At 45.4% G+C, this 22,511-nt stretch overlaps 1 protein-coding gene across 9 annotated transcripts in view; it reads left to right on the top strand.

The window, feature by feature from the left end:
• Positions 1-22,266, top strand: part of LOC110492148 (calmodulin-binding transcription activator 1) — a 499,040-nt gene extending 476,774 nt beyond the window's left edge. For 4 of the 9 annotated variants that reach the window (XM_036947094.1, XM_036947092.1, XM_036947087.1 and 1 more), the window contains 12 exons: positions 6,093-6,265; positions 6,501-6,697; positions 6,878-6,956; positions 7,144-7,483; positions 7,641-8,128; positions 8,909-9,087; positions 9,353-9,584; positions 10,448-10,519; positions 10,708-10,728; positions 11,074-11,273; positions 13,012-13,086; positions 13,459-22,266. In XM_036947094.1, coding sequence (XP_036802989.1) covers positions 6,093-6,265; positions 6,501-6,697; positions 6,878-6,956; positions 7,144-7,483; positions 7,641-8,128; positions 8,909-9,087; positions 9,353-9,584; positions 10,448-10,519; positions 10,708-10,728; positions 11,074-11,273; positions 13,012-13,086; positions 13,459-13,603 — 2,201 coding nt within the window. In that variant the 3' untranslated portion in view covers positions 13,604-22,266. The remainder of the gene's footprint in view (positions 1-6,092; positions 6,266-6,500; positions 6,698-6,877; positions 6,957-7,143; positions 7,484-7,640; positions 8,129-8,908; positions 9,088-9,352; positions 9,585-10,447; positions 10,520-10,707; positions 10,729-11,073; positions 11,274-13,011; positions 13,087-13,458) is intronic. The other 5 variants (XM_036947089.1, XM_036947091.1, XM_036947090.1 and 2 more) reach the window with 5 other exon arrangements.
• The last annotated feature ends 245 nt before the right edge of the window (positions 22,267-22,511 follow it).

Raw genomic sequence — 22,511 nt, 5'->3', positions numbered from 1 at the left:
TTGGTATTTTCAAACCTCTCATCAATATCCTACACTCTGTCCAGGAGAAAGAATACTGCACATAAACCATTACAAGCTGAAGGAAGAGGAAACCCTATTAAAGAAACCCTCCACAATGGACAGAACGAACAAAGCTGGTCATTATGCCAAAGAAAGAAGGCAACTTAGCTTTTGATTATCAGTGTACCCATGGGTCCCAGCTGTGTGAGCCTGTGCCAGATGGCCTAGCAACCTCTTCCTTTAGACAGGCACAAATACCAGCTTCTGTCAATCAGGAGAATATGCTGCACAGTCACAGACTCTGAGGGTGGTAGGACCACAGTCTTTTTAACTACTGAACATGCGGGGGTTTGCTATAGCCACAGCTTGTCTATTAGACTGCATGTGGTGGTTTGCTACCATATTCACACAGAGGTTGGACCCAGCCTTTCTAGATCAGTACATTTGGGGGTTTGCTACAGTAGTCACATAAAGATAATGATGGGCTCCAGCTGTAGAACAGTGGTTGAGTGGCATTAACGGACCCACAGGTTGGTGTGTGAGGAGAAAGGTGTCAGCTGACACTTCTGCTCTAAATCCAGACCATTGTGACTCAGTATTGTTAGCCTGGCATCCAGACCATTGAGACTCAGTATTGTTAGCCTGGCATCCATACCATTGTAACTCAGTATTGTTAGCCTGGCATCCAGATCATTGTTACTCAGTATTGTTAGCCTGGCATCCAGACCATTGTGACTCAGTATTGTTAGCCTGGCATCCAGACCATTGTAACTCAGTATTGTTAGCCTGGAATCCAGATCATTGTGACTCAGTATTGTTAGCCTGGCATCCAGACCATTGTGACTCATTATTGTCAGCCTGGCATCCAGACCATTGTAACTCAGTATTGTTAGCCTGGCATCCAGATCATTGTGACTAAGTATTGTTAGCCTGGCATCCAGACCATTGTGACTCATTATTGTCAGCCTGGCATCCAGACCATTGAGACTCAGTATTGTTAGCCTGGCATCCAGACCATTGTGACTCATTATTGTCAGCCTGGCATCCAGATCATTGTGACTCAGTATTGTTAGCCTGGCATCCAGACCATTGTGACTCATTATTGTCAGCCTGGCATCCAGACCATTGTAACTCAGTATTGTTAGCCTGGCATCCAGATTATTGTGACTCAGTATTATTAGCCTGGCATCCAGACCATTGTGACTCAGTATTGTTAGCCTGGCATCCAGACCATTGTGACTCAGTATTGTTAGCCTGGCATCCAGATCATTGTGACTCAGTATTGTTAGCCTGGCATCCAGATCATTGTAACTCAGTATTGTTAGCCTGGCATCCAGATCATTGTAACTCAGTATTGTTAGCCTGGCATCCAGACCATTGTAACTCAGTATTGTTAGCCTGGCATCCAGATCATTGTGACTCAGTATTGTTAGCCTGGCATCCAGACCATTGTGACTCAGTATTATTAGCCTGGCATCCAGACCATTGAGACTCAGTATTGTTAGCCTGGCATCCAGACCATTGTGACTCAGTATTGTCAGCCTGGCATCCAGACCATTGTAACTCAGTATTGTTAGCCTGGCATCCAGATTATTGTGACTCAGTATTATTAGCCTGGCATCCAGACCATTGAGACTCATTATTGTCAGCCTGGCATCCAGACCATTGTAACTTATTATTATTAGCCTGGCATCCAGACCATTGTGACTCAGTATTGTTAGCCTGGCATCCAGATCATTGTGACTCAGTATTGTTAGCCTGGCATCCAGATCATTGTAACTCAGTATTGTTAGCCTGGCATCCAGGTCATTGTAACTCAGTATTGTTAGCCTGGCATCCAGACCATTGTAACTCAGTATTGTTAGCCTGGCATCCAGATCATTGTGACTCAGTATTGTTAGCCTGGCATCCAGACCATTGTAACTCAGTATTGTTAGCCTGGCATCCAGACCATTGTAACTCAGTATTGTTAGCCTGGCATCCAGACCATTGAGACTCAGTATTGTTAGCCTGGCATCCAGACCATTGTAACTCAGTATTGTTAGCCTGGCATCCAGACCATTGTGACTCAGTTTTTGTACTAAAAGTGTAGAATATTCGTCCTTGATGCCTTACTAGTCTCCTGTGGCCTTCCATGTACCTTCCTCTCCATGCTACTACATTATACATTGAGAGCTAATTTACTGCAAATAAGTGCTTGTACCTAGTTTTCACGGTCTATCACATAGTTAGTGTGTTCGCGCATTTGTGTGTGTGTGTGTATATCTGTCTTGCACCTTCCCAACCTGGGCAGTGTGTATCTGCAGTGAAATAGTTAGTGGCCTGTCCTCATGTCCCTCAGCTAGGACAGTGAGCTGTCCTCTACTGTGCTGCTCCAAACCTGTGGCTCAAGTTCTCATACACATTACTAGAAGCTTTAGACTATACCTGAAGTGATTATGCTAGTGCTTCTGTTCCCTCCTCACTTAACCATTTAAGGGGTTATGTAGTGTATTTCAAACTGTCAACCGTAGCTTTATAGGATGAAGCAGCATGTAGAATGAGAATATGTTGGCCTGTCCTTCATTTGATTTGAAACAAAACCGTTGTTCACTCAAACACACAAACCCAGTTTGAGCAGCTCCTATTTGTCAGCTAATACATGTGTTTTCTGGGGGTAAGTGATTAGTCAGCTACTGTTCATATGATGTGCCAGGCTCCCTGTCAATCAGAGCTGTGTCGCTGCAGCCTTAGTGACCCGTGTAGACGTCTTCTATTACACACTGTCAAGAGAGGGAGGAACAAGGCACAAGGGAGGCTGTTGGTGATGTTAGAGTGTTGTTGTAGTTCTGTTTGGCTGGATGCATGCTCCCTCCCTCCATCCAGCCCTCCCGCTCTGTGCTCCCTCCCTCCTCCCTCTGCAGTATACGTGCATCGCATTCAGAGCAGCAGCCAGCAGGTGGAGATGACATCATCTGCACTGCAGCACACTGCAGCACTGAGTCTGAACAAAGACATGTCAGCCAGGCTTGCTGCTGCCGCTAAGTCCTCTCCTCCTGCCCTCGCCACCGTCTCTCTCCCCCTCTCTCCCATCCTTCCTCTCTCAGAGAGCATAACCCTGGTGGCTAGAAATGCTGCAGGGCTGTGACCTACTTAACCCCTCTGACCCTTACCTCCCCCCTCCTACCACTAGGGTATGGTCTGGGTATGGTACCTCTGCAGCCCTCATCAGCACTTTGCCCTTAGCCACCTATGGAGAGGTGAAGAAAGCTAGCACTATGGTGGAGGTGGAGGGGGGGGGGGGGGGGGTAATTTAAGTATCAGCCATGGCTAGTGACAGGATGAGAGCTGGGGAGAGACATAAGGATGGTGTGTATGTGGGATGAACATCCATTGGATTTTCTAGATCTACTACACATCATCGGTGATAGAAGTCATTTACTGGCCATTGGCTGTATGTTTTTTCCTTTAACAGTAACAATTACTTGACTTATAGTGAACACAAGCATGACATTCACTCCCTGAAGGGCGGAGAGCTTCTGCCTGAGACTGACTGCCAGGAAACGCTGTAGTGTAAATGTCTGTGGCAGCTCCCCACTTAGGGAGTCATTACATTGTTACTGCAGGGTCCCCTCAGGGAGATAATGTACGACCGTTATCATAACGTAGTGATGGAGAATGGATGTACATGTATGTGTGTTTGTATTCTTTCCATTGTGGGATTTTCTGACCCGTTTTCTACTCGTGCTCCGAGTCTTCCTCTTCCCATTCATCAATAAGCCAATGCCGCGGGGAGGGAGGAACCATACACACACAGGCATATTCCTGTCGCTTAGTTACTGCAGGTTGCCACAGAAACAGCCTCACTGTGGCTAAATGAGAAATGCTAATGCAGTGTTCGTACTGCCTTCCCTACCTGCCTTCCCTACCTGCCTTCCCTACCTGCTTTCCCTACTGCCTTCCCTACCTGCCTTCCCTACCTGCTTTCCCTACCTGCCTTCCCTACTGCCTTCCCTACCTGCCTTCCCTACTGCCTTCCCTACCTGCCTTCCCTACCTGCCTTCCCTACTGCCTTCCCTACCTGCCTTCCCTACTGCCTTCCCTACCTGCCTTCCCTACCTGCTTTCCCTACCTGCCTTCCCTACCTGCTTTCCCTACCTGCCTTCCCTACTGCCTTCCCTACCTGCCTTCCCTACTGCCTTCCCTACCTGCCTTCCCTACATGCCTTCCCTACTGCCTTCCCTACCTAAATGAGAAATGCTAATGCAGTGTTCGTACTGCCTTCCCTACCTGCTTTCCCTACCTGCCTTCCCTACTGCCTTCCCTACCTGCCTTCCCTACTGCCTTCCCTACCTGCCTTCCCTACCTGCCTTCCCTACTTCCTTCCCTACCTGCCTTCCCTACTGCCTTCCCTACCTGCCTTCCCTACCTGCCTTCCCTACCTGCCTTCCCTACTGCCTTCCCTACCTGCCTTCCCTACTGCCTTCCCTACCTGCCTTCCCTACTGCCTTCCCTACCTGCCTTCCCTACTGCCTTCCCTACTGCCTTCCCTACCTGCCTTCCCTACCTGCCTTCCCTACTGCCTTCCCTACCTGCCTTCCCTACCTGCCTTCCCTACCTGCCTTCCCTACTGCCTTCCCTACTGCCTTCCCTACCTGCCTTCCCTACTGCCTTCCCTACCTGCCTTCCCTACTGCCTTCCCTACCTGCATTCCCTACTGCCTTCCCTACCTACCTGCCTTCCCTACTGCCTTCCCTACCTGCCTTCCCTACTGCCTTCCCTACCTGCATTCCCTACTGCCTTCCCTACCTATCTTCCCTACTGCCTTCCCTACCTGCCTTCCCTACCTGCCTTCCCTACTGCCTTCCCTGCCTGCCTTCCCTACCTGCCTTCGCCTTCCCTACTGAATTCCCTACTGCTTTCCCTGCCTGCCTTCCCTACTGCCTTCCCTACCTGCCTTCCCTTCTGCAATGGACCTACTGCCTTCCCTACTGCCTTCCCTACTCCTGTGCCCATCCCATCCCACGGTCTGTGTGTGTGCGTTTGTGTGCGAGTGTGCATGCGAGTGTGTGCGTATGTGTGTGTGGATGTGTGTGCATGTGTGTGTCTGTCTGGTCTGTGTGTGTGGATGTGTGCGACCGTGTGTACGTGTGTTTGAACATAGAGTTCTCTTCTCTATGTTGGTGTATGTGACTAAAGCACACTAACTGCAGGTCAACTGATGGAGAGCAATCCTACTCCAACCATTACCCACTACCCATTACCCACTACCCACTTGTTGTTCATTATCATTTGATTTGACTTATGTGGCTTCAAGCATAAAATACACTGTATGCATGCAATGTTCTGTATGCTTGTAATTCATTGTTATGGCATTCAGCACTTTTAAATGACTCAGCATTTATTATGTTTTGATCCGTAATTCCAGAGGCATTTCTTTCAGTCCAGGTTGTAGATCTGTTGGTTAACGCTGCTCATGGTTGGAAAACTATTTGGCAGCAGCATTTAGTAACTGTACAGCCTAATAGCCTCCATCTGTCTATCTATGGAAAGCCTTTCTCAAGGACTATGGACGAGTGCTTGTTGAGTGATTTTATACAGTGGCTCTCAGCCCCTCCTACCATATAAGCCAAAGGTAGTGTTATGCGGCCAAGAGAGGCAGAACACAGCAGGAATGATAAACTCAGTCATAATGGGCTAGAGTTAGTTCATCAGTAGGAGAGAGAGTCCATCTGCAGACTCTCCTCAGAGGGTGTCTAAGACCGCGTGTGTGTGCGTGCGTGCGCGAGCGAGCGGACACTTTCACCAAGCCTCCATCCACTCCCTGGTCAATCATCCAGTCCAGATTACTAGAGGAAAAAAGCATTTTAATGAATGACTGCAGCAATTAGCACAAGATCAATGGGCCTTAAAGGTTATTTAAGTAAAGGCAACAGTGGTGCTGAAGTTAATGACTGATGTGTTTCGACATGTTCATGTGTCTTGGTTGCAGATACCTTCCGATTTATTCAGATGCCTTCATAGGCACCATATGGCACCATAGTACTGGGTGTCACTGATGACCATACTGTAGGTCTATGGATGCTGACGTGTGTTATGTGTCTATGTTGCAGATAACCAGTTCAGAATGTCCATCCTGGAGCGCCTGGAGCAGATGGAGCGACGGATGGCAGAGATGGCCTCCCATCACCAGCAGGGCAGCGGAGGAGGTGCAGGAGGAGGAGGGGGAGCAGGGGCAGGTGGAGGAGGAGGAGGTGGTGGTGGTGGTCACAACAGCCAGACACAGGTAAAGTAGATCATACTGTAGGAAATGCACTATTTCATTGATGGAGCAATGGCTTTGTGATGTATTCAGCGATATAGAAGTGTCTTTGATATTGTATGTACTTGGTAGATATTTGGCTTATGGAGGATGACATTGGAAAAAAGGTACTGTCTGTTTCTGTTTGAGAAGTCAGGTGTTGTAAAGTGTTGGTGTTGTAGTTGAAAGTAACACTGGTTGTGTTTGTGTGTGTTGTCAGTGTGTGTCGGGGCAGGGTCAAGCGGGCAGCAGCTTTGAGAGCCGTGTGGTGGTGGTGTGTGAGAAGATGATGAACCGGGCCTGCTGGGCCAAGTCCAAACACCTGATCCACTCCAAGACCTTCAGGGGCATGACCCTGCTCCACCTGGCCGCTGGGCAGGGCTACGCCACCCTCATCCAGACACTCATCAAGTGGCGGTGAGTGAGAACCTCAGACACCTCTGATTGTCTGTTTATCAAAGTAATATACAGAGAGACCTTGGGACATATACATTTATATTATGGAACTGGTAAATAGATGAAAACTTTATGTCGATAATGTTGTGTTTTAGCCAGAGGTAGTCTGGGAGTACAGTGTTCTGTTCTCTCCTCCAACAGCACCAAGCATGCAGACAGCATTGACCTGGAGTTGGAGGTCGATCCCCTCAATGTGGACCACTTCTCCTGCACCCCTCTGGTAAGCTATAGAGAGCTGTATCTCATGAAACCACTGCAGGAGTCTTCCATAAAGCCTTTCAAACAATGCAGACTTTCAGAAATCATTCAATTGTAAGATGAACTTTTCCAAGAATGTTAAGTTACCACAGGCATGCTGGCACCTTTCCTCTGACCTGTGACCTGTGCCACTGCTGTCTTTTCTCCAGATGTGGGCGTGTGCCCTAGGTCACCTGGAAGCGGCAGTGGTCCTGTATAAATGGGACCGACGGGCCCTGGCCATCCCTGACTCCTTGGGACGCCTGCCCTTGTCCATCGCCCGCTCCCGCGGCCACACCAAGCTGGCCGAGTGTCTGGAGCAGCTGCAGAGAGAGGAACAGCAGCCCCCTGCACCTCTGCCACCCACCACACGCATGTCCTTCTCCCCCACCCCCCACGACGCTCCCACCTCAGACAGCTGGATGGTCACATGGGCCAGCGACGGCGTGATGGCGCCCGGCGGGAAGAAAGGAGGCTCCACCACGGCCACCTCGAGCAACCTCAACCCAGGTCAGAGCAGACTGGGGGACAGGAGAGGCAGTAACTGAGGCCCCACACTGGTATCAGTGGGGTAAAGGGACAATAGATAAGAGCTTTAGACAAAAACATTTTGGAAATATTGTTTGTTTAAATGTCTTGAAAATAGTATCTTGTATCCCTTCTGCAGACTTGAGAAGGCCGCGATCTGAGCCCTCCAACTACTACAGCAGTGAGTGCCAGCGAGACCTGCCCCTGGCCAAGAAACACAAGCCAAACCCAGAGATGTTCCAGGCCCGGCCCGACAAGGCCATGTCTGTCCCACTGAGCCTGGAGCAGCAGCAGCTACACAAGCTGTCCTTCAGCCCCAAGAGCCTGTCCCATGAGGGCCTCAGCCCAGACAAGAGCCTCTCCGGTGGGGGAAGTGCTGGAGAATCCGGAGGAACCAAGTGGCGCTCCAGGGAGGGCTTCTCCAGTGGGGGCTCAAGCAGGAAGGGCTCGGGGGGCTCTGGGGGCAGCAGCCTGGGAAAGGAGAAGCTGGCTAGCAGGCTGAGACAGAGGGAACAGCTGGGGAACATGCTGGTGATAGCTGAGAGAGAGATGGTGAGCACTGAGCTGCTGTCCTACAGAGAAGATCTGGAGAACCAGGACTGTATGACACAGATGAATGACCTGCAGGTCAGTTAACTCACCCTACTCTCTACTGTCTCTTTACTCTAGTTACTCTTTATCATATCTTTACTGGAGATAGTTGCTTTTTACCATATATTTACTCAAGACAGTGACTCTACTGTTTACCACTCACTCCACTACCAACCCTGTCTATTGGCCTGCTCATTGCACGGACATTCACACTTGTTTACCAGACAACACTATCCATAGCACGACATAGTATCGACCTCACGTCTATAGATCTGCACTACCAGTGAATATACATGACAAGAAGATGTGATTGACCGCTGGCAGCTCTGTTGGGCCGTGCCACTGGATCCCCTGACGTGTGAAGTCAACACACACACCCACATACACAGGCCTCCCCGGCAGTGTGTGGACCTCCATCACCACATAATAAACTCCATCCATTGATCGGCTCTCACAGCCAAGAGAGCCCTCTGCCATCCATCAGAGTCACACTGAGGCTGAGCCTGGGAGATGAGGGGCAGAGCGAGGGATGCACAACAATAACAACCATCGTCTTCATAGTCATTGTCACGATCGTTGTTATGTTTAATGTTCATTTATCTTAGAAGTCATTCTAAACTTGCAAACTCATAATGTGGAAACATCAAAGATGAAATGGGGATGTAATGACTCATCCTTCCTGCCACATTGTGATGCACCGGAACCAAAAAGCACGTCATTGTAAAGCAACGGAACAAACCGACAGACAATAAGGTACCAATGTGCTAAGTGTGTGATCTGCAGTATACTCAATCCTTGGGGATTCTCCCCCTGCAGGTGAACATGATGACTCTGGCAGAGCACATCATTGAGGCGACCCCAGAGAGGATCAAGAGGGAGAACTTTGTGGCCCTGGACGGGGTGCCCCTGGACAGTACTGGGGTCAGCAACACCATGAGCTGGTTGGCCAGTTACCTCGGAGACGTGGAACAGCTGCCCAGCATTATACATCTACGGTGAGAAACACAGCAGAGCCACACTCTGTACTGAATGTGATCTGGTCTGGTTTTCTGTACCCAGATTAAGTCTATACCTAGTCTAAAAAGCATTCTCAATGGAGAATATGTAGGCTTAACTCTGATCTGGGAAACTGACCATAAATGTTTTGTGCGTGGCATAGCAGTAGTGTATTGGTACTACATTTTCTGACAACAATACTTAGCTGATTACTTTTTAAACTGTCACCTCCAACCCCCTGCCCCTCCCTCTGTCTTCCTCCAGATCTCTGTACAGTGGACCTCTCGCTCCGTCCTCCAGCCCAGGGGGGTCTCCCCTGAGGGAGGGGTCCATGGGGAGGCCCACCCTGCCCCCCCCGGCCGACTGGAGCGAGTTCCTCCAGGCCTCCAACAGCAAGGTGGAGAGAGACCTGGCCCAGCTCACCCTGTCCGACCCCGAGCAGAGGGAGCTGTACGAGGCCGCCCGTCTAGTCCAAACTGCCTTCCGCAAGTACAAGGTACAGGCCTGGATGAGGTACCACACACAGTATCATACCTGCTGTCCAAAACAAAGTACAGCATCTCTGTTAGGACTGGCACTCTATGTTGATGTGGTGTTGACCTTAATGTCATCAGGTGAAATGATGAATGGGTCCCTTGAATCTGGAAAGGTTGCTATATGAACAAAGCTACGTCCTGGTCTGTTTCGGAGTGTGCTGAGTGCACAATACACTATCTTTGCTGTGAGGACCCTCACCCAGTAATCATCAATGGATTGTGTTAATTAACACTCATATCTACCTCTCTCTGTGCGTGTCTCACTAAGACACACTCAAACTCTGTGGTCCCTGTGGTTTCAGCATGGGAAAGGACTGCTTTGAGCAGAGCATGGCCTTGCTTTAAGGAAAGACTGCACTGCTCCTTTTTCCCTGCTCCCTGTAAGCTCTCTCTCCCTTTCTCTTCTCTCTCTATTTAAATTATATGTGTGTGGAGCCCGCTGCTTCCTGTCCTTAACCAGCTCCACATACCCTGCCCAGCTCCCCCACGCCTCACCTTGCTACCCCCCCATGGCTAGCTTTAATGAGTTTCCACGTCTCAAACTGTTCACTATCATTCACTGTCATCTGTTCTACCCCTCTGCCAGCTGACACTGGGGAGGAGAAGAACTCTGGGCTGGCACCACCACCTACCTCTCTTCTCTCCCAGCCCAGGATGGAGCCTCTCCCCCAGCCTCCTCAACCCCAGGTCTTCCCTCTGTCCTCCAGACAACCAGGGCCCTGGGCCCAGGAAGAGACCTCAGGGAGCCGTGGCGCCCTATAATAGACTACGCCACTTCCTATACTTTGACTTCTGACCTCTGACCTCTCCTACTCTCTCACAGGGGCGCCCATTCAGAGATCAACAGGAAGTAGCTGCGGCCGTCATTCAGCGTTGTTACAAGAAGTACAAACAGGTAGGCTGGGCACACACATGGAGATTCAATAGTTGGATGCTTTTACATATTGCATTATCTTACAGACAGTGGATAGATGCAGTACATTTATTAGGGATTTTTAGAAAGCCTTTAACTTTTTCTAGGCGCAGACTGAACCTTGTTCATGCCTTCGTGATTCACAATCTCACATTTTCTTTGTTTGCAAGCTTACATGGATAGCCTTGAAGGTAACATATTTTCACTGTCTCAGATTGCTTACAATGCAACCTAAGTTCACTTGACTTGGTTATATTGATACTCAACCTATATCAGCACCTTTCCTAAGTCCAGTTATATAGTATTGTGCCTGATTCACACTCTAGGGCCAACCTTAACCGTACTGGCTAGTCTATCTTTTGCAGCACGGTTCCAGCAACTAGAGTGAATGCGTCACCAGGTCAGCCCAGTTTGGCTTGACTTGATTTGGCCATAGAGTGTGAATCAGACAAGAAATGTGTGCATTTGAGGCCATCATTTCCAAACCTCCTGTTCCTGACCCTCCGTCTCCTCCTCTCTGGTCGTCTCGGTGGCAGTATGCACTTTATAAGAAGATGACGCAGGCCGCCATTCTTATCCAGAGTAAGTTCCGCAGCTACCAGGAGCAGAGGAAGTTCCAGCAGAGCAGGCGGGCGGCCGTGCTGATCCAGCAGTACTACCGCGGCTACAAGGAGTTTGGCAGGCTCAGGCCCCACCGCAGAGGAGCCGCCGCCGCCCTGGTGCAACATAAACTCAGGTATGTGTATACACACACACACACACACACACACACACACACACACACACAGGTAGCTAAACACACTGTCACGCTGGTATAAAGGATGTTGCAGGAATACACAATAGGGGTTTTTAATACACCCAAAACAAACACGTATACAAAACACTGGGCTGTACCCAAACAAAAGAGAGAGGGTAAACCTTGATGAACAACACGGAACGATACCCGTAATACACAATCTATAAAGCACGCAGCATAACAGCTGCACCAACGCATAGGTACTCACACGGCCAACGGACATGAGAACAATAATCGACAGCCCAATGGGAGAAACAAAGGGCACATTTATGCAAGTACTAATCAGTCGGAATAGGGGACAGGTGTGTGTAATGACACAGTTCAGTGCAGCCTAGAAGGCCGGTGACGTCGACCTCCGGAACTGGTGAACAGAATGAGCAGTAGTACTGGGGGGATCCGTGACACTCACACAACAACACACACACACACAGTAGCACACTCACACTGAAACACAGCAACACAAACTCAGGTAGTTAAATACACATTATAAACTGGGTGGTTCGAGCCCTGAATGCCTATTGGCTGACAGCCACGCGTATGACAAAACATTTATTTTAATTATAATCTAATTATAATCCCATTATGTTGGTAAACAGTTTATAATAGCATTAAGGCAACTCAGGGGTTTGTGGTATATAATATCCCACGGCTAATAGCTGTATCCAGGCACTCCGCGTTGCATCGTGCTTAAGAACAGCCCTTGGCCATGGTATATTGGCAATATACCACAAACCCCCCCTCATGCCTTATTGATTAAATAACACACACACACGAACATACAGCAGCATAAACTCAAGTAGCTAAACGCATTGACACACACTCAGATACACACACAGTAATACACACATACAGCAGCATAAACTCAAGTAGCTAAACGCATTGACACACACTCAGATACACACACAGTAATACACACATACAGGAGGCGGGCCTCATTACAGGATAGCGGCAGTCTGCAGTTGTTACATCTATTTTGGGACTTATAAATGAATGATATGTACCCATGGTTCTTAAAGAATATAACTTATAAATGAATGATATGTACCCATGGTTCTTAAAGAATAGAACTTATAAATGCCTCATGAGCTTAGTTCAACTGCCGTACCCCATCAGAACCCAACATATAAGCTTATTTTATGCCAATGTCTGTAAACAAAGTACATTTTAACAAACTCTATATCCCCTCAAAAGTAATATTTTGATACTAAGGGTTTGGTCAGACCCGTAGCTCCGTCTATGAATTTGAGAGTGGTACATTTCTTCAGCCCCATCCCTCAGCTTTTTTATGGAACGGGGGTAGGGAGAAGGCAACTGCTGACTGCCACTTTAACCTTGCAGACTTCACTTGGGGAAATCAATTCATAACGAACGACTGCAGTCCCATTTGCAGTCCCTAGAATCGTAGTGGCCTTCTGTGTTCATGCGTAATTGGTTGAGATTTTGAACATACGACTTCTGTAAATATCTTTTACATTGATGAAGACACCAAGGCTCTTGAGTTTCCCCGGAGAGGATAGTATCCATGCTATAACAGAATCTCCTGAAGTCAAGGTTAAAAGCGTGGTTGAAAAAGAGCACAAGCATTGTGAAACTACACTAGCCTCAAACAGCCACAGTATCTTTTAATATTGTGGACCCTCTCAAAAGCCAGTGTTCCCTCTTGTCTTGTGTGTTGTAGAAGTAGTCTGCTCTCCAAGAGGCAGGATCAGGCTGCCAGGAAGATCATGCGGTTTCTACGCCGCTGCCGCCACAGGTAAGCCCCACCCACAACCCTAACTCCTATGGGTTTCCAAATATGTTTGTTATGTTCACACACACACTACCAAATACATACCTTCTTTCAGTGTAGGGATTTGCAAGATAAATGAATGGTTCACTACACGTTAGATGGCGAGAAGGAGTCTGCACAGATGAGAGGGACAGTTCTCTGTTTTCATTTGTCTATTTTATTTATTTTGGAGTTGATAAAAGGTCTAGGTGGGTTATATACAACACTTCAGACACCCCCCTCTTCCCCTCCACTGTATTTGGCCCCCACCTCTCTTCTCCTCGCCCCAATTCCTTCCCTCACAGTGCCTACTGTGTGCTAATAGCTGTCTGGTATTGTTTTGCTTTTTATGCGAAGCCCCTTGATGGACCATAGACTGTTCAAGCGGGTGAGTGCAGCCTCAGCAACTCAGTTCGTCCTTCTCTTTCTCTCCTCCTCGTCTACACTGTATGTCTCTGCCTCTCTCTCTCTAACAATACAGTTATATATCCTGAGTCCTTGACCTCCTCTCTGTCTCTCTCTCACTCTCTCTCACTTTCTTTCCATCCATCTCTCCCTCCCTCTCAACCTCTCTCTCTCTCTCTCTCTCTCTCTCTCTCTCTCTCTCTCTCTCTCTCTCTCCCCCTCCCTGTATCTTGTCCATCACTGTTGCTTGATGCCTGCTTGCATGATGGCTGCCTACTGGAGCCACAGGTGGACTGACTGCGAAGCTCAGAGTCAGAGCAGGCGTAACTTTACTCTTATTAAACCAACTAACCACCGCTTATGAATGACTATGCCACTGCAACACTTAACAGGCACCTCTTTCTCTTCTCTGGAAAGGAGTTGAATTGTTCTTCTGTTTTATTGATGTGGTTGTGAAAATGCCTATTTACAGAACGGAAGGTGGTTTTCTCTATGTTGCATGCCTCTATGGGCCTTGCTCTTTAACATGTACCCCCAGGCATGCTATGGACCGGATGTTTTCTACCAAACAGCTGTCTGTCTTACTGTCTGTCCTGTTGTGCCCCACATGACAGAGTTGAGGGAGGGCTTGATCCCCTTCGGTTTTGTTCACTCAAACTGTCAAAACTGTCTTGTACGAGCTCCCTTCGGCATCGCATTGATATCTGTCACTATTTCAGGCCTGGTTCAATGACACTTGCGTCATCACTGAAAATATTGAAGAAATTCTTCATGGGTGGAAACGGTTTGTCTGTCCCACTACTCCCCCGGAAAGTCTTCGGGCATATTGACAAAAATACCGACAGTATGTGACGGTTATCATCAGCGTCATCATCTTTATGACTCACAAACAATGTAGTTCACCTTCTTAGACAAGGGGGAATTTTGAATGTATGAATCAATTCATTGTGAGAGTCAATTCATTGTGAGAATCAATTCATTGTAATATATCAGCACAATCTCTATATGACAAATTGCTAGGTTGATAAGGCCATACCCCTGATAACTTAACTTCCTCTGTATCTGAGACATCCTTACTGTACGGAATGGGTTACTGTGCTTTGAGAGCAGGTGAGGTAGCTTCAGTACTATGAAGGTGCGATAGCATGCATGTTTGTTAAGATCTGGGTTACAGTGCTGTGATAGCACAAATAGGTCAGACTAGCAGTACCAAGCAAACAATGGGGAGTCCCTGCCATGCACCTCCAGGGAGTTAGAACAGCAGGAGTGGTACCAGTAATGGATTCACACCCCAGGGGAAGAGGAAGAGGAAGTAGCACACTGAGAATCACTAAACCTACATAAATAGCACTGTGGGTGGGGGCTCACCGCTGAGCTCTGTAGAGTTAAAGGACATTCGGGTTGATACACGTCTAAACCCATGTGAAATGTAACGCATTCTGAATTGAATTTATTTGGGTAAAAAACATATACAACAATATGCACAATGTATTCCCAGAGGGCAGCATTTAAAAGTACAAATTAAAACACTTGTTTGCAAACTGGTCCTCAGTCGTAAAAAATGGACATTACCTTGGTTCTATCCACTCATTGTCCACTCATCCTAAATGTATATGAGAAGACTTTTCTCAGAAGCAGTATAGAAGGTAAAGCCAGGCAGAGCAAATACACCAGTCCCACTGTTCCTGTGGTCAGCAGTACAAGCACCAAGGGCCAATAGGTATATTGATTATGATATAACACAGTAATTGGCTAATGACTTACAGTACAGTGAGATCTACTGAGTCCATTGTACACACTGATTAGGTGTGGTGTTTACTGAGCCGTCAGTTTGGCTCTGGCTCAGTTTGGACATGGTTCACAAGTGGAATGCCAAGGTAATGTCACTTCCCAGTAGACATAATGCAATACAAACACAATACAAGTTTGGATAGGATATTTTTGTCTAAAAAATATCTATTACATGTTCTCCTCTTTCGCAAATTGAATGCGTTACATTTTCAATTGTGTTAGTAGTTCATCATTTAGTGATAGACACAATAATACAGTCCTCTGATTAAACTCATTTAAACACAATTCTGGAGTGATAAAGTAATTTATTTGGTGCATAGCAATGTTCCAGATACAAACCAATTTGTTAACCTCTGCCTGCCTTGATGGTCTCTTTCAGCCCAACAAATATTTGGTGGAATTGTCAAGGGACTGTTTCCTCTCTTGAGATTTGTTTTGGAGAGAGTTACATTATCGAGACACCTTATTTCAATCACATTATATTCTCAAGAGTCTAAAAGTAAATCAAACTGCTTTAAGAATCGTTTTCAAGTTTCAATGTTGACCTGTATTGAATGAATGGGTTCAGTGAGCTGTAAGACTTAGGGATTCAACATATTCATTTAGACTGAATGAGATCTAATCCAAATAAGTCTTTATCAATGTTGATAGTTGTCAGATTAATCAGTGTTTTCTTTCCAGACCAGCACCAGCTCCCGTTGACGAGGGCTGTGTCGATCTCCATGTCTCTTGTCCTCTCTCGAGGGAATGGTGTCCTCTATGGAGGGGAATGGTATCCTCTAGGGAGGGGAATGGTGTCCTCTAGGGAGGGGAATGGTGTCCTCTATGGAGGGGAATGGTGTCCTCTATGGAGGGGAATGGTGTCCTCTATGGAGGGGAATGGTGTCCTCTATGGAGGGGAATAGTGTCCTCTATGGAGGGGAATGGTGTCCTCTAGGGAGGGGAATGGTGTCCTCTATGGAGGGGAATGGTGTCCTCTAGGGAGGGGAATGGTGTCCTCTATGGAGGGGAATAGTGTCCTCTATGGAGGGGAATAGTGTCCTCTATGGAGGGGAATGGTGTCCTCTAGGGAGGGGAATGGTGTCCTCTATGGAGGGGAATGGTGTCCTCTAGGGAGGGGAATGGTGTCCTCTAGGGAGGGGAATGGTGTCCTCTAGGGAGGGGAATGGTGTCCTCTAGGGAGGGGAATGGTGTCCTCTAGGGAGGGGAATGGTTTGAGACATTAGAGTACATCACCATCCAGTGAGAGCTGATCTGTGACGGTGATCATAGACCCCTGTTTAAATGATGTCTGTCTCTCCGTCTGTGTTTCAGAGTGAACGAATCGAAAAGGGCCAAGGAACATGAGAACCCTCAGAAGAGCCCCCTCACAATGTGACATCACTCTCCTCCTTTTCTTTCCCCCCTTTGTACCCAAGACATTTTACAAGAGAAGAAAATAAACAGTTCAGTGAAAACACTGCGATTATTATTACAACTATGACAGCGTGACTGATTCCACTTCGATTACATGTACAACAACAACAGCATTTTTCACGTTTATCTATCGTTGTGTATGTTGGAGAGTGGCAACTTCTTCTGTAGAATTCTAAACTAAAGGAGAAGAAGCTGTGGGGGGCAGAACATTCGCTTCATGACATTTTTTGCACTTTTTCATGGATTGCTTTGTCTTTTTGGGAGTATCGGAGTCTAGGTTTTTAGATGGTAAAGGAAGAGGAATGTTGGACATGTGGAAAAGGTCCCTGCCACCAGTGGATCAAACCAAAAGGATAAGATGGAGGACAGCTAGGATGGAGGACAGACGCCAACCAGAACATAAGGAAACATTACAGAAACACATTGGGACTTGGCTCTAATTGTATTTCATCATTTTTTTAAAAAAGTGAACTGATTCATCCATTTGAAGGAGAAAACATGTCATCTAATGAACCAAACATTCTCGGTAATATATTGATCCATTTGCAAACTTACTCTCCCTATCAACAGTCGGTGAATACATTCAGTATAGTAACTGGAAATAGATCAAGCGTCCTTCTGTTACGCTGTGCTCTACTCCGCCAGTCAGTCCGAAGGGGTGGGGCTGCATATGAATGTAGGAGGGGTGTGAGAAGGAATGGGCGGGGCTTATTAAAATAATGACTTATTTTGTTATCTACGTTTAGGGGGCACTGTGAGGCAAGAGATAGGGGATTCAATGGTGTGTGTTTTTTTTTTTTTAAATATATGTTTAATTCCTCTTTGCTTGAATCTGTTCCGTGCTTATACCCATTACCGGTATAACTGACTTGTCTCCTAAAAAATGATGTGTTGTCAATTTTATCAAATGTGCATGCCTATGGGTGAAGGTCTTCGCCTGCGTGCTTGAAATTAGGTCTGTAACCTCTGTTTTTCAATGTTTTGCGTTTGTCTTCATGTTAAAATGCAACAGAGTCTCCCATGTACCCACCTACTTCCCCAAGAGTCATTCATACCCTCTAGTTACTGAATATTGTCCTCTTGTTTTCTTTTTCATTTGCCTTATTTGTTTCCTCGGTATTCTAAAAAGAAAGAAAACTTGCCTCTTTTGTGTTGTAATGATTACAGTCATGAAGGTTATTGTTGTTCTTTTTAAATGAACTTCAGGGCCTGTGAGGGCTTTTGAGGGGAAGATCACATACATTGCCTTGACATCTTAGAGATTCTTCGAGGGGTCCCTAAGCTAGTCCCAAAATAGGGGTTAGACAAATCCATATTTTTGACAATTGAGCGGTTTCTGTATATAAAGAAGGCTGAAGGTACGTAGGGAAAAACATTTACCCAAAAGGGGATTGTATTTTAGAAATATATTATTTTATTCATTAAAAAGGGGTCAAAAACAGGTACGAGACAAAAACAGAATATTTGTATAGTTTTGTTTGAATGCCTAAGAAGTATGGTTGTATTGATTGTATATAGTGTAAATACCTGGGATAAAAATGAGCTATGTGCATGAAAAACATGAACAAAGGTTAAAAAAAAAACACTAAACAAAAGCAGTAGTGGCTATGCTCTGTAAAATGATTCTAACTATTTCACTATAAGAGTATTTTATTTTATTTTGATTGTTCTTGAGAAGAACATTTTGCTAAAGCATGACATTATTGCGAATACTAAAAAGTTTAAAAAAAATATATATAATGTATTTAGAGATAGGAGAAATCTGCAAAATGATCTTAAGACATGTATGGTTATGTTTACATTTTTGTTTTGGGCTACCAAGAATCTTTTGCCAATGGTGCCAAGTAATGTGAATGCTATATTGCTTAACAAGAGAATTAAGTTCATCTTATCAGAACAGATAATCATACAATGAAATAGACACTAGCATTGAAGACCACAAGGTCCCATCACGACTGGCAGCGTATCACAGATAGAGAGGTACACATTGCAGAGGGAGAAATATTTCTACAGCAACTTTTAAGTCTCCTGTTTCTCACCCATTATCGCACGTCAGAACAACCCAAGATTTGTTTTTGTTGCCATCATCACCAAATACACAGGGATCACTTTGTCAGTTACATTTCGAATGCAAAAGAAAGGTGTGCCGTATGATCCGTTATCCGTATGAGACAAGGGTGGTGGTGTCAATGTCTCTTAGCATGTTCGTATGGATTGTGTTCATATAAAGATTGTAAATGGCAACCGTGTCTATGGGAATCTCAGCCCTGTTTTTTGTTGTTGTTGTTTATAGTTGAGGTTGATTGAACATGTGTTTCATAGGACAACTCACGGGTGATGAAATAGACGATATCCAACTGCTGACACACCAAGACGTTTGTTTTTACGTTTTGGGCTGGAAGCTTAACTTTACCAAGGCCTGTCAGGGTCAGGACAGACCAGAGTCAACATGTAATGTGGCCAACAGTGAATGATGTGTAGCATCGCTGGCATTCTTTGTAAAAGTCAACGAGTCATTTGCCTGCAGAAGCAACACTTGAAACAATCGAAAGTGCAACAACAGCAAAAAAGAACGGATGGGGTTTTATGATGAAACACATGAACCATTTATGGATCGTTGCAGCTAAGTCAATGAGCCAAAAGGAGTGTAAGCGTAACAAGATGCACCACTACTATTATAGCAACTTCCGAGGAAGAATACAATGTATGTGTCTGGTTCATAATGGGGTATGTGAGGGCAGTGTTTGAAAGATGATGAAATGAGATGTGGGAAGTGGGAACAGACCCATTGATACCAGTTGATTATACTGTATCTGTGAATGCATGATAGAGACTATCCAATGGTATTCAATCCTAGGCCATAAGTGTCTGCTGGTTCTTGCAGTTTTGCCGATATATATTCTATTCCTATAAGAACATGCCATTGGACAATTACATTGTGTTGTTTTAAATGCTGAAATGCATCTCAGACACCGTTGGCTGTTCTGATGTTTTTGTTTTTCTGTACTTCTGGGTTTATTTCTCTGTATGTTTGTGTTTATTTCACAGAGACTTGATATGTAAACCTATTTTCAGAGTGTTTATGTAGAAAGTGCCTAATCATATCCTGATTGATCGCACAAAGCCAATGTCAGGAAGCATGCAAGGTACCTAAGGAGGAAAACATGGCTTTGGAGATACCAATAGCAACTGATCCATAATTCTTTAGGACTACTGTATATCAAGTACATACAATATATCAACCCAAAACCATCACCAAAATCAGTCCAGTGACAGTGTTCCCTTACCCCACGGAGCGCATTCCATCTTGTCAACATTCTAAGCGTTTTCATTTTCTATTGGAACTGCCTGTTGAAACCATGAGAATTAGATTCCATAACTTCTGTGGTTTTATTGCCTTGCATTCATCATTCTGGTAGTGGTAAGAATGCCAGCCAATACACTGCTGTGGCCATATGAGAAGGTTTTATTATGCTTGCATGATATAGTTAACTGGGTGACTGAACTGCACCCAAAGCATGCTTATTTTTCTAGAATCGGTAGTTAGACTTTTAAAGACTTGCTGTTCTGTAAAACGAAGAACGTTGGTTTGACGTGTCACAGAACTCTGAAAGACGGAGGGCATGTGATTGGAGGGAAGAGGAGAACCCTTAAAATACAAACTATGATCAATCTGCAGTATTTACTGACCATATTTCCAGGGGTAGCATGAGGGCAAGTTTTTCTAGAAGCAAGTTGAAACTTTTTTTTAACACATTTGATTTTTCATTCATTTGGATATAGAGATGGTGTGCTCTCAACTTCAAATACCTGACCAGTTCGGACACTCTTTTGGCAGTATACTGCAAGTATTATACTAGACAACAATACACACACACACACAGGCAACAGTACACTGCACTGGACATATCCAGATATGCAGATAGGTATGTCAAGGCACAGTCAGTCTCACTTGTACACAGTTCAGCAGATGGAGCTCATCATTGTGTTATTTTCCTAGCCTGCTCCTAGTCCTAGGGAATGGCTCACCTCCCTTCCGTCTTTTACTCAGGGTGCCAAAATGGGGAGGAGGAAGTGGAGCAGGACACTGATTGGTGATTCACTGCAGAGAGAGAGGACATACTGTATTGAAGTAGGATAGGAAGATGCAACACCCCTCAACAGAGCTTTCTGGTCAAGACAGGCAAAGGATTACTATGATCCTGGATACATTACTGTTATCTATTTCCTCTCAGATAAGTAAGCTGAACTGAGGAGAGATGTAAGGACACTAAATCAAAAATAGGGGACACAAATCATTGTAGTGTAGCTAATTATAGTTGAGACAAGTTGATCACAATTGACAGTACGGTCAATTATTTCTGTCTTGGCTATAGCTCAGACAGAAAGGAGTTTGCATTATGGGACACTATGGCTTGAAGTCTAATGGAAATGCTTAACTTTCTTTTATAGACTATGCTAATGAGTATAGTAACATTTCAACCTTTGACCTCCTCTGACTTGATGTTTCTCAGTAAAACAAGGACTTGCGATGTAATAGTATCACACACAGCTTCGAATAGTCTATCGAGTTATTCTCAGTTATACATTTCATCTCGGTTAAGATATGGGTGATGACATGTTGAAACATTTGAGTGGGGTCTTCCTGAGACTTTGAGGCAGTTGAAGATGACCAGATATTAAAGGGACAGTTGTTTCAGAAAAAAAGCCCTTCAGGAATGGCTGACAGCCATTTTCTGGGTGGTATGACAGGTTAGCTATAGAAACAGGCACTTCATATGGATTTGATTACCTTCATTACACTCTGCTAATTGACCTGAGGGACTAGCTTTCCTCCTCTACCTTTGTCAATGCACCCAAACTACTGAAAGGTAGGCACATCAGGACCACAGAGCAGAAACCATCTCACAACGTTTTCCACTTGTGGACACAGAGCAATAAGCATTATTTTGTGGAGACCTATAGACCTAGTGAAGATAGAAGATGATTGGACACATTTAGTTGACATACTCTTATGCAAATGCCAGTATTGCAAGACAAGCATTCAGTAGTTTATGGACAGCAATTATATGGCACCCTTTACCGAACTGCACGTTTTCATCAATTCCAAACCAAGAAGAAAAAAAATGGCCCTTCTTTAAACAAAGTCGTGGGTCCTCGACACTTTGCATGTGAACTAGTGTTAGATACATTTTCCTCTCCTCTATAACTGTCTTCCTCTCTTGTCTTTCCCTGTTGTGACCCTCTCTTTCTCTCCTTCCCCTATTATTTCAACCACTCCTTTTTCCCGTTCTCCTAATGTGTATTGCTTTCTCCTCTTTTTCTTCCCCCTCTTTCTGGTTTGTTAGTTTTGTTTTTGTAATTGTGCATGTACAAGTGTCACTGACTCGATGGATATGTAAAAAAAAAAGTAAAAAATTACGAGATTTCAGCTGCTGAAGCCATGCAAAACGTTTTGAAATGCCCTTAAAATATGGAAGATGTTTTCTGAATGCTTTATATTCTTTCTGCTGTAAAATAATAAAAAAAGAAAAAAATGAAGAAAACAAACAACATTTGATTGTGTCTCCTTTTCCCTCTACAGTATCGTCCACTGCCTGTACTTTAGCCACATTTTGTTGTAGTCACCCACTGCCAGCTTATTTACATGCCTACTAATTGTTCTGCAATATATTAACACTGCATCATGTTAGTGCTGTAAATTCAGATTTGACATGCACTGTTATATGGGTAATATCATGAATAATGTCATTCCGTCTATCTGATACTCACTTCACACCCATAAAGAGTATCATCCT

The sequence above is a fragment of the Oncorhynchus mykiss genome, chromosome 16 (assembly GCF_013265735.2).
Source record: "Oncorhynchus mykiss isolate Arlee chromosome 16, USDA_OmykA_1.1, whole genome shotgun sequence".
NCBI classification, from domain to species: Eukaryota; Metazoa; Chordata; class Actinopteri; order Salmoniformes; family Salmonidae; genus Oncorhynchus; species Oncorhynchus mykiss.
The sequence above is the reverse complement of the archived record's forward strand: the minus strand, read 5'-3'. Positions and strand labels throughout refer to the sequence as shown.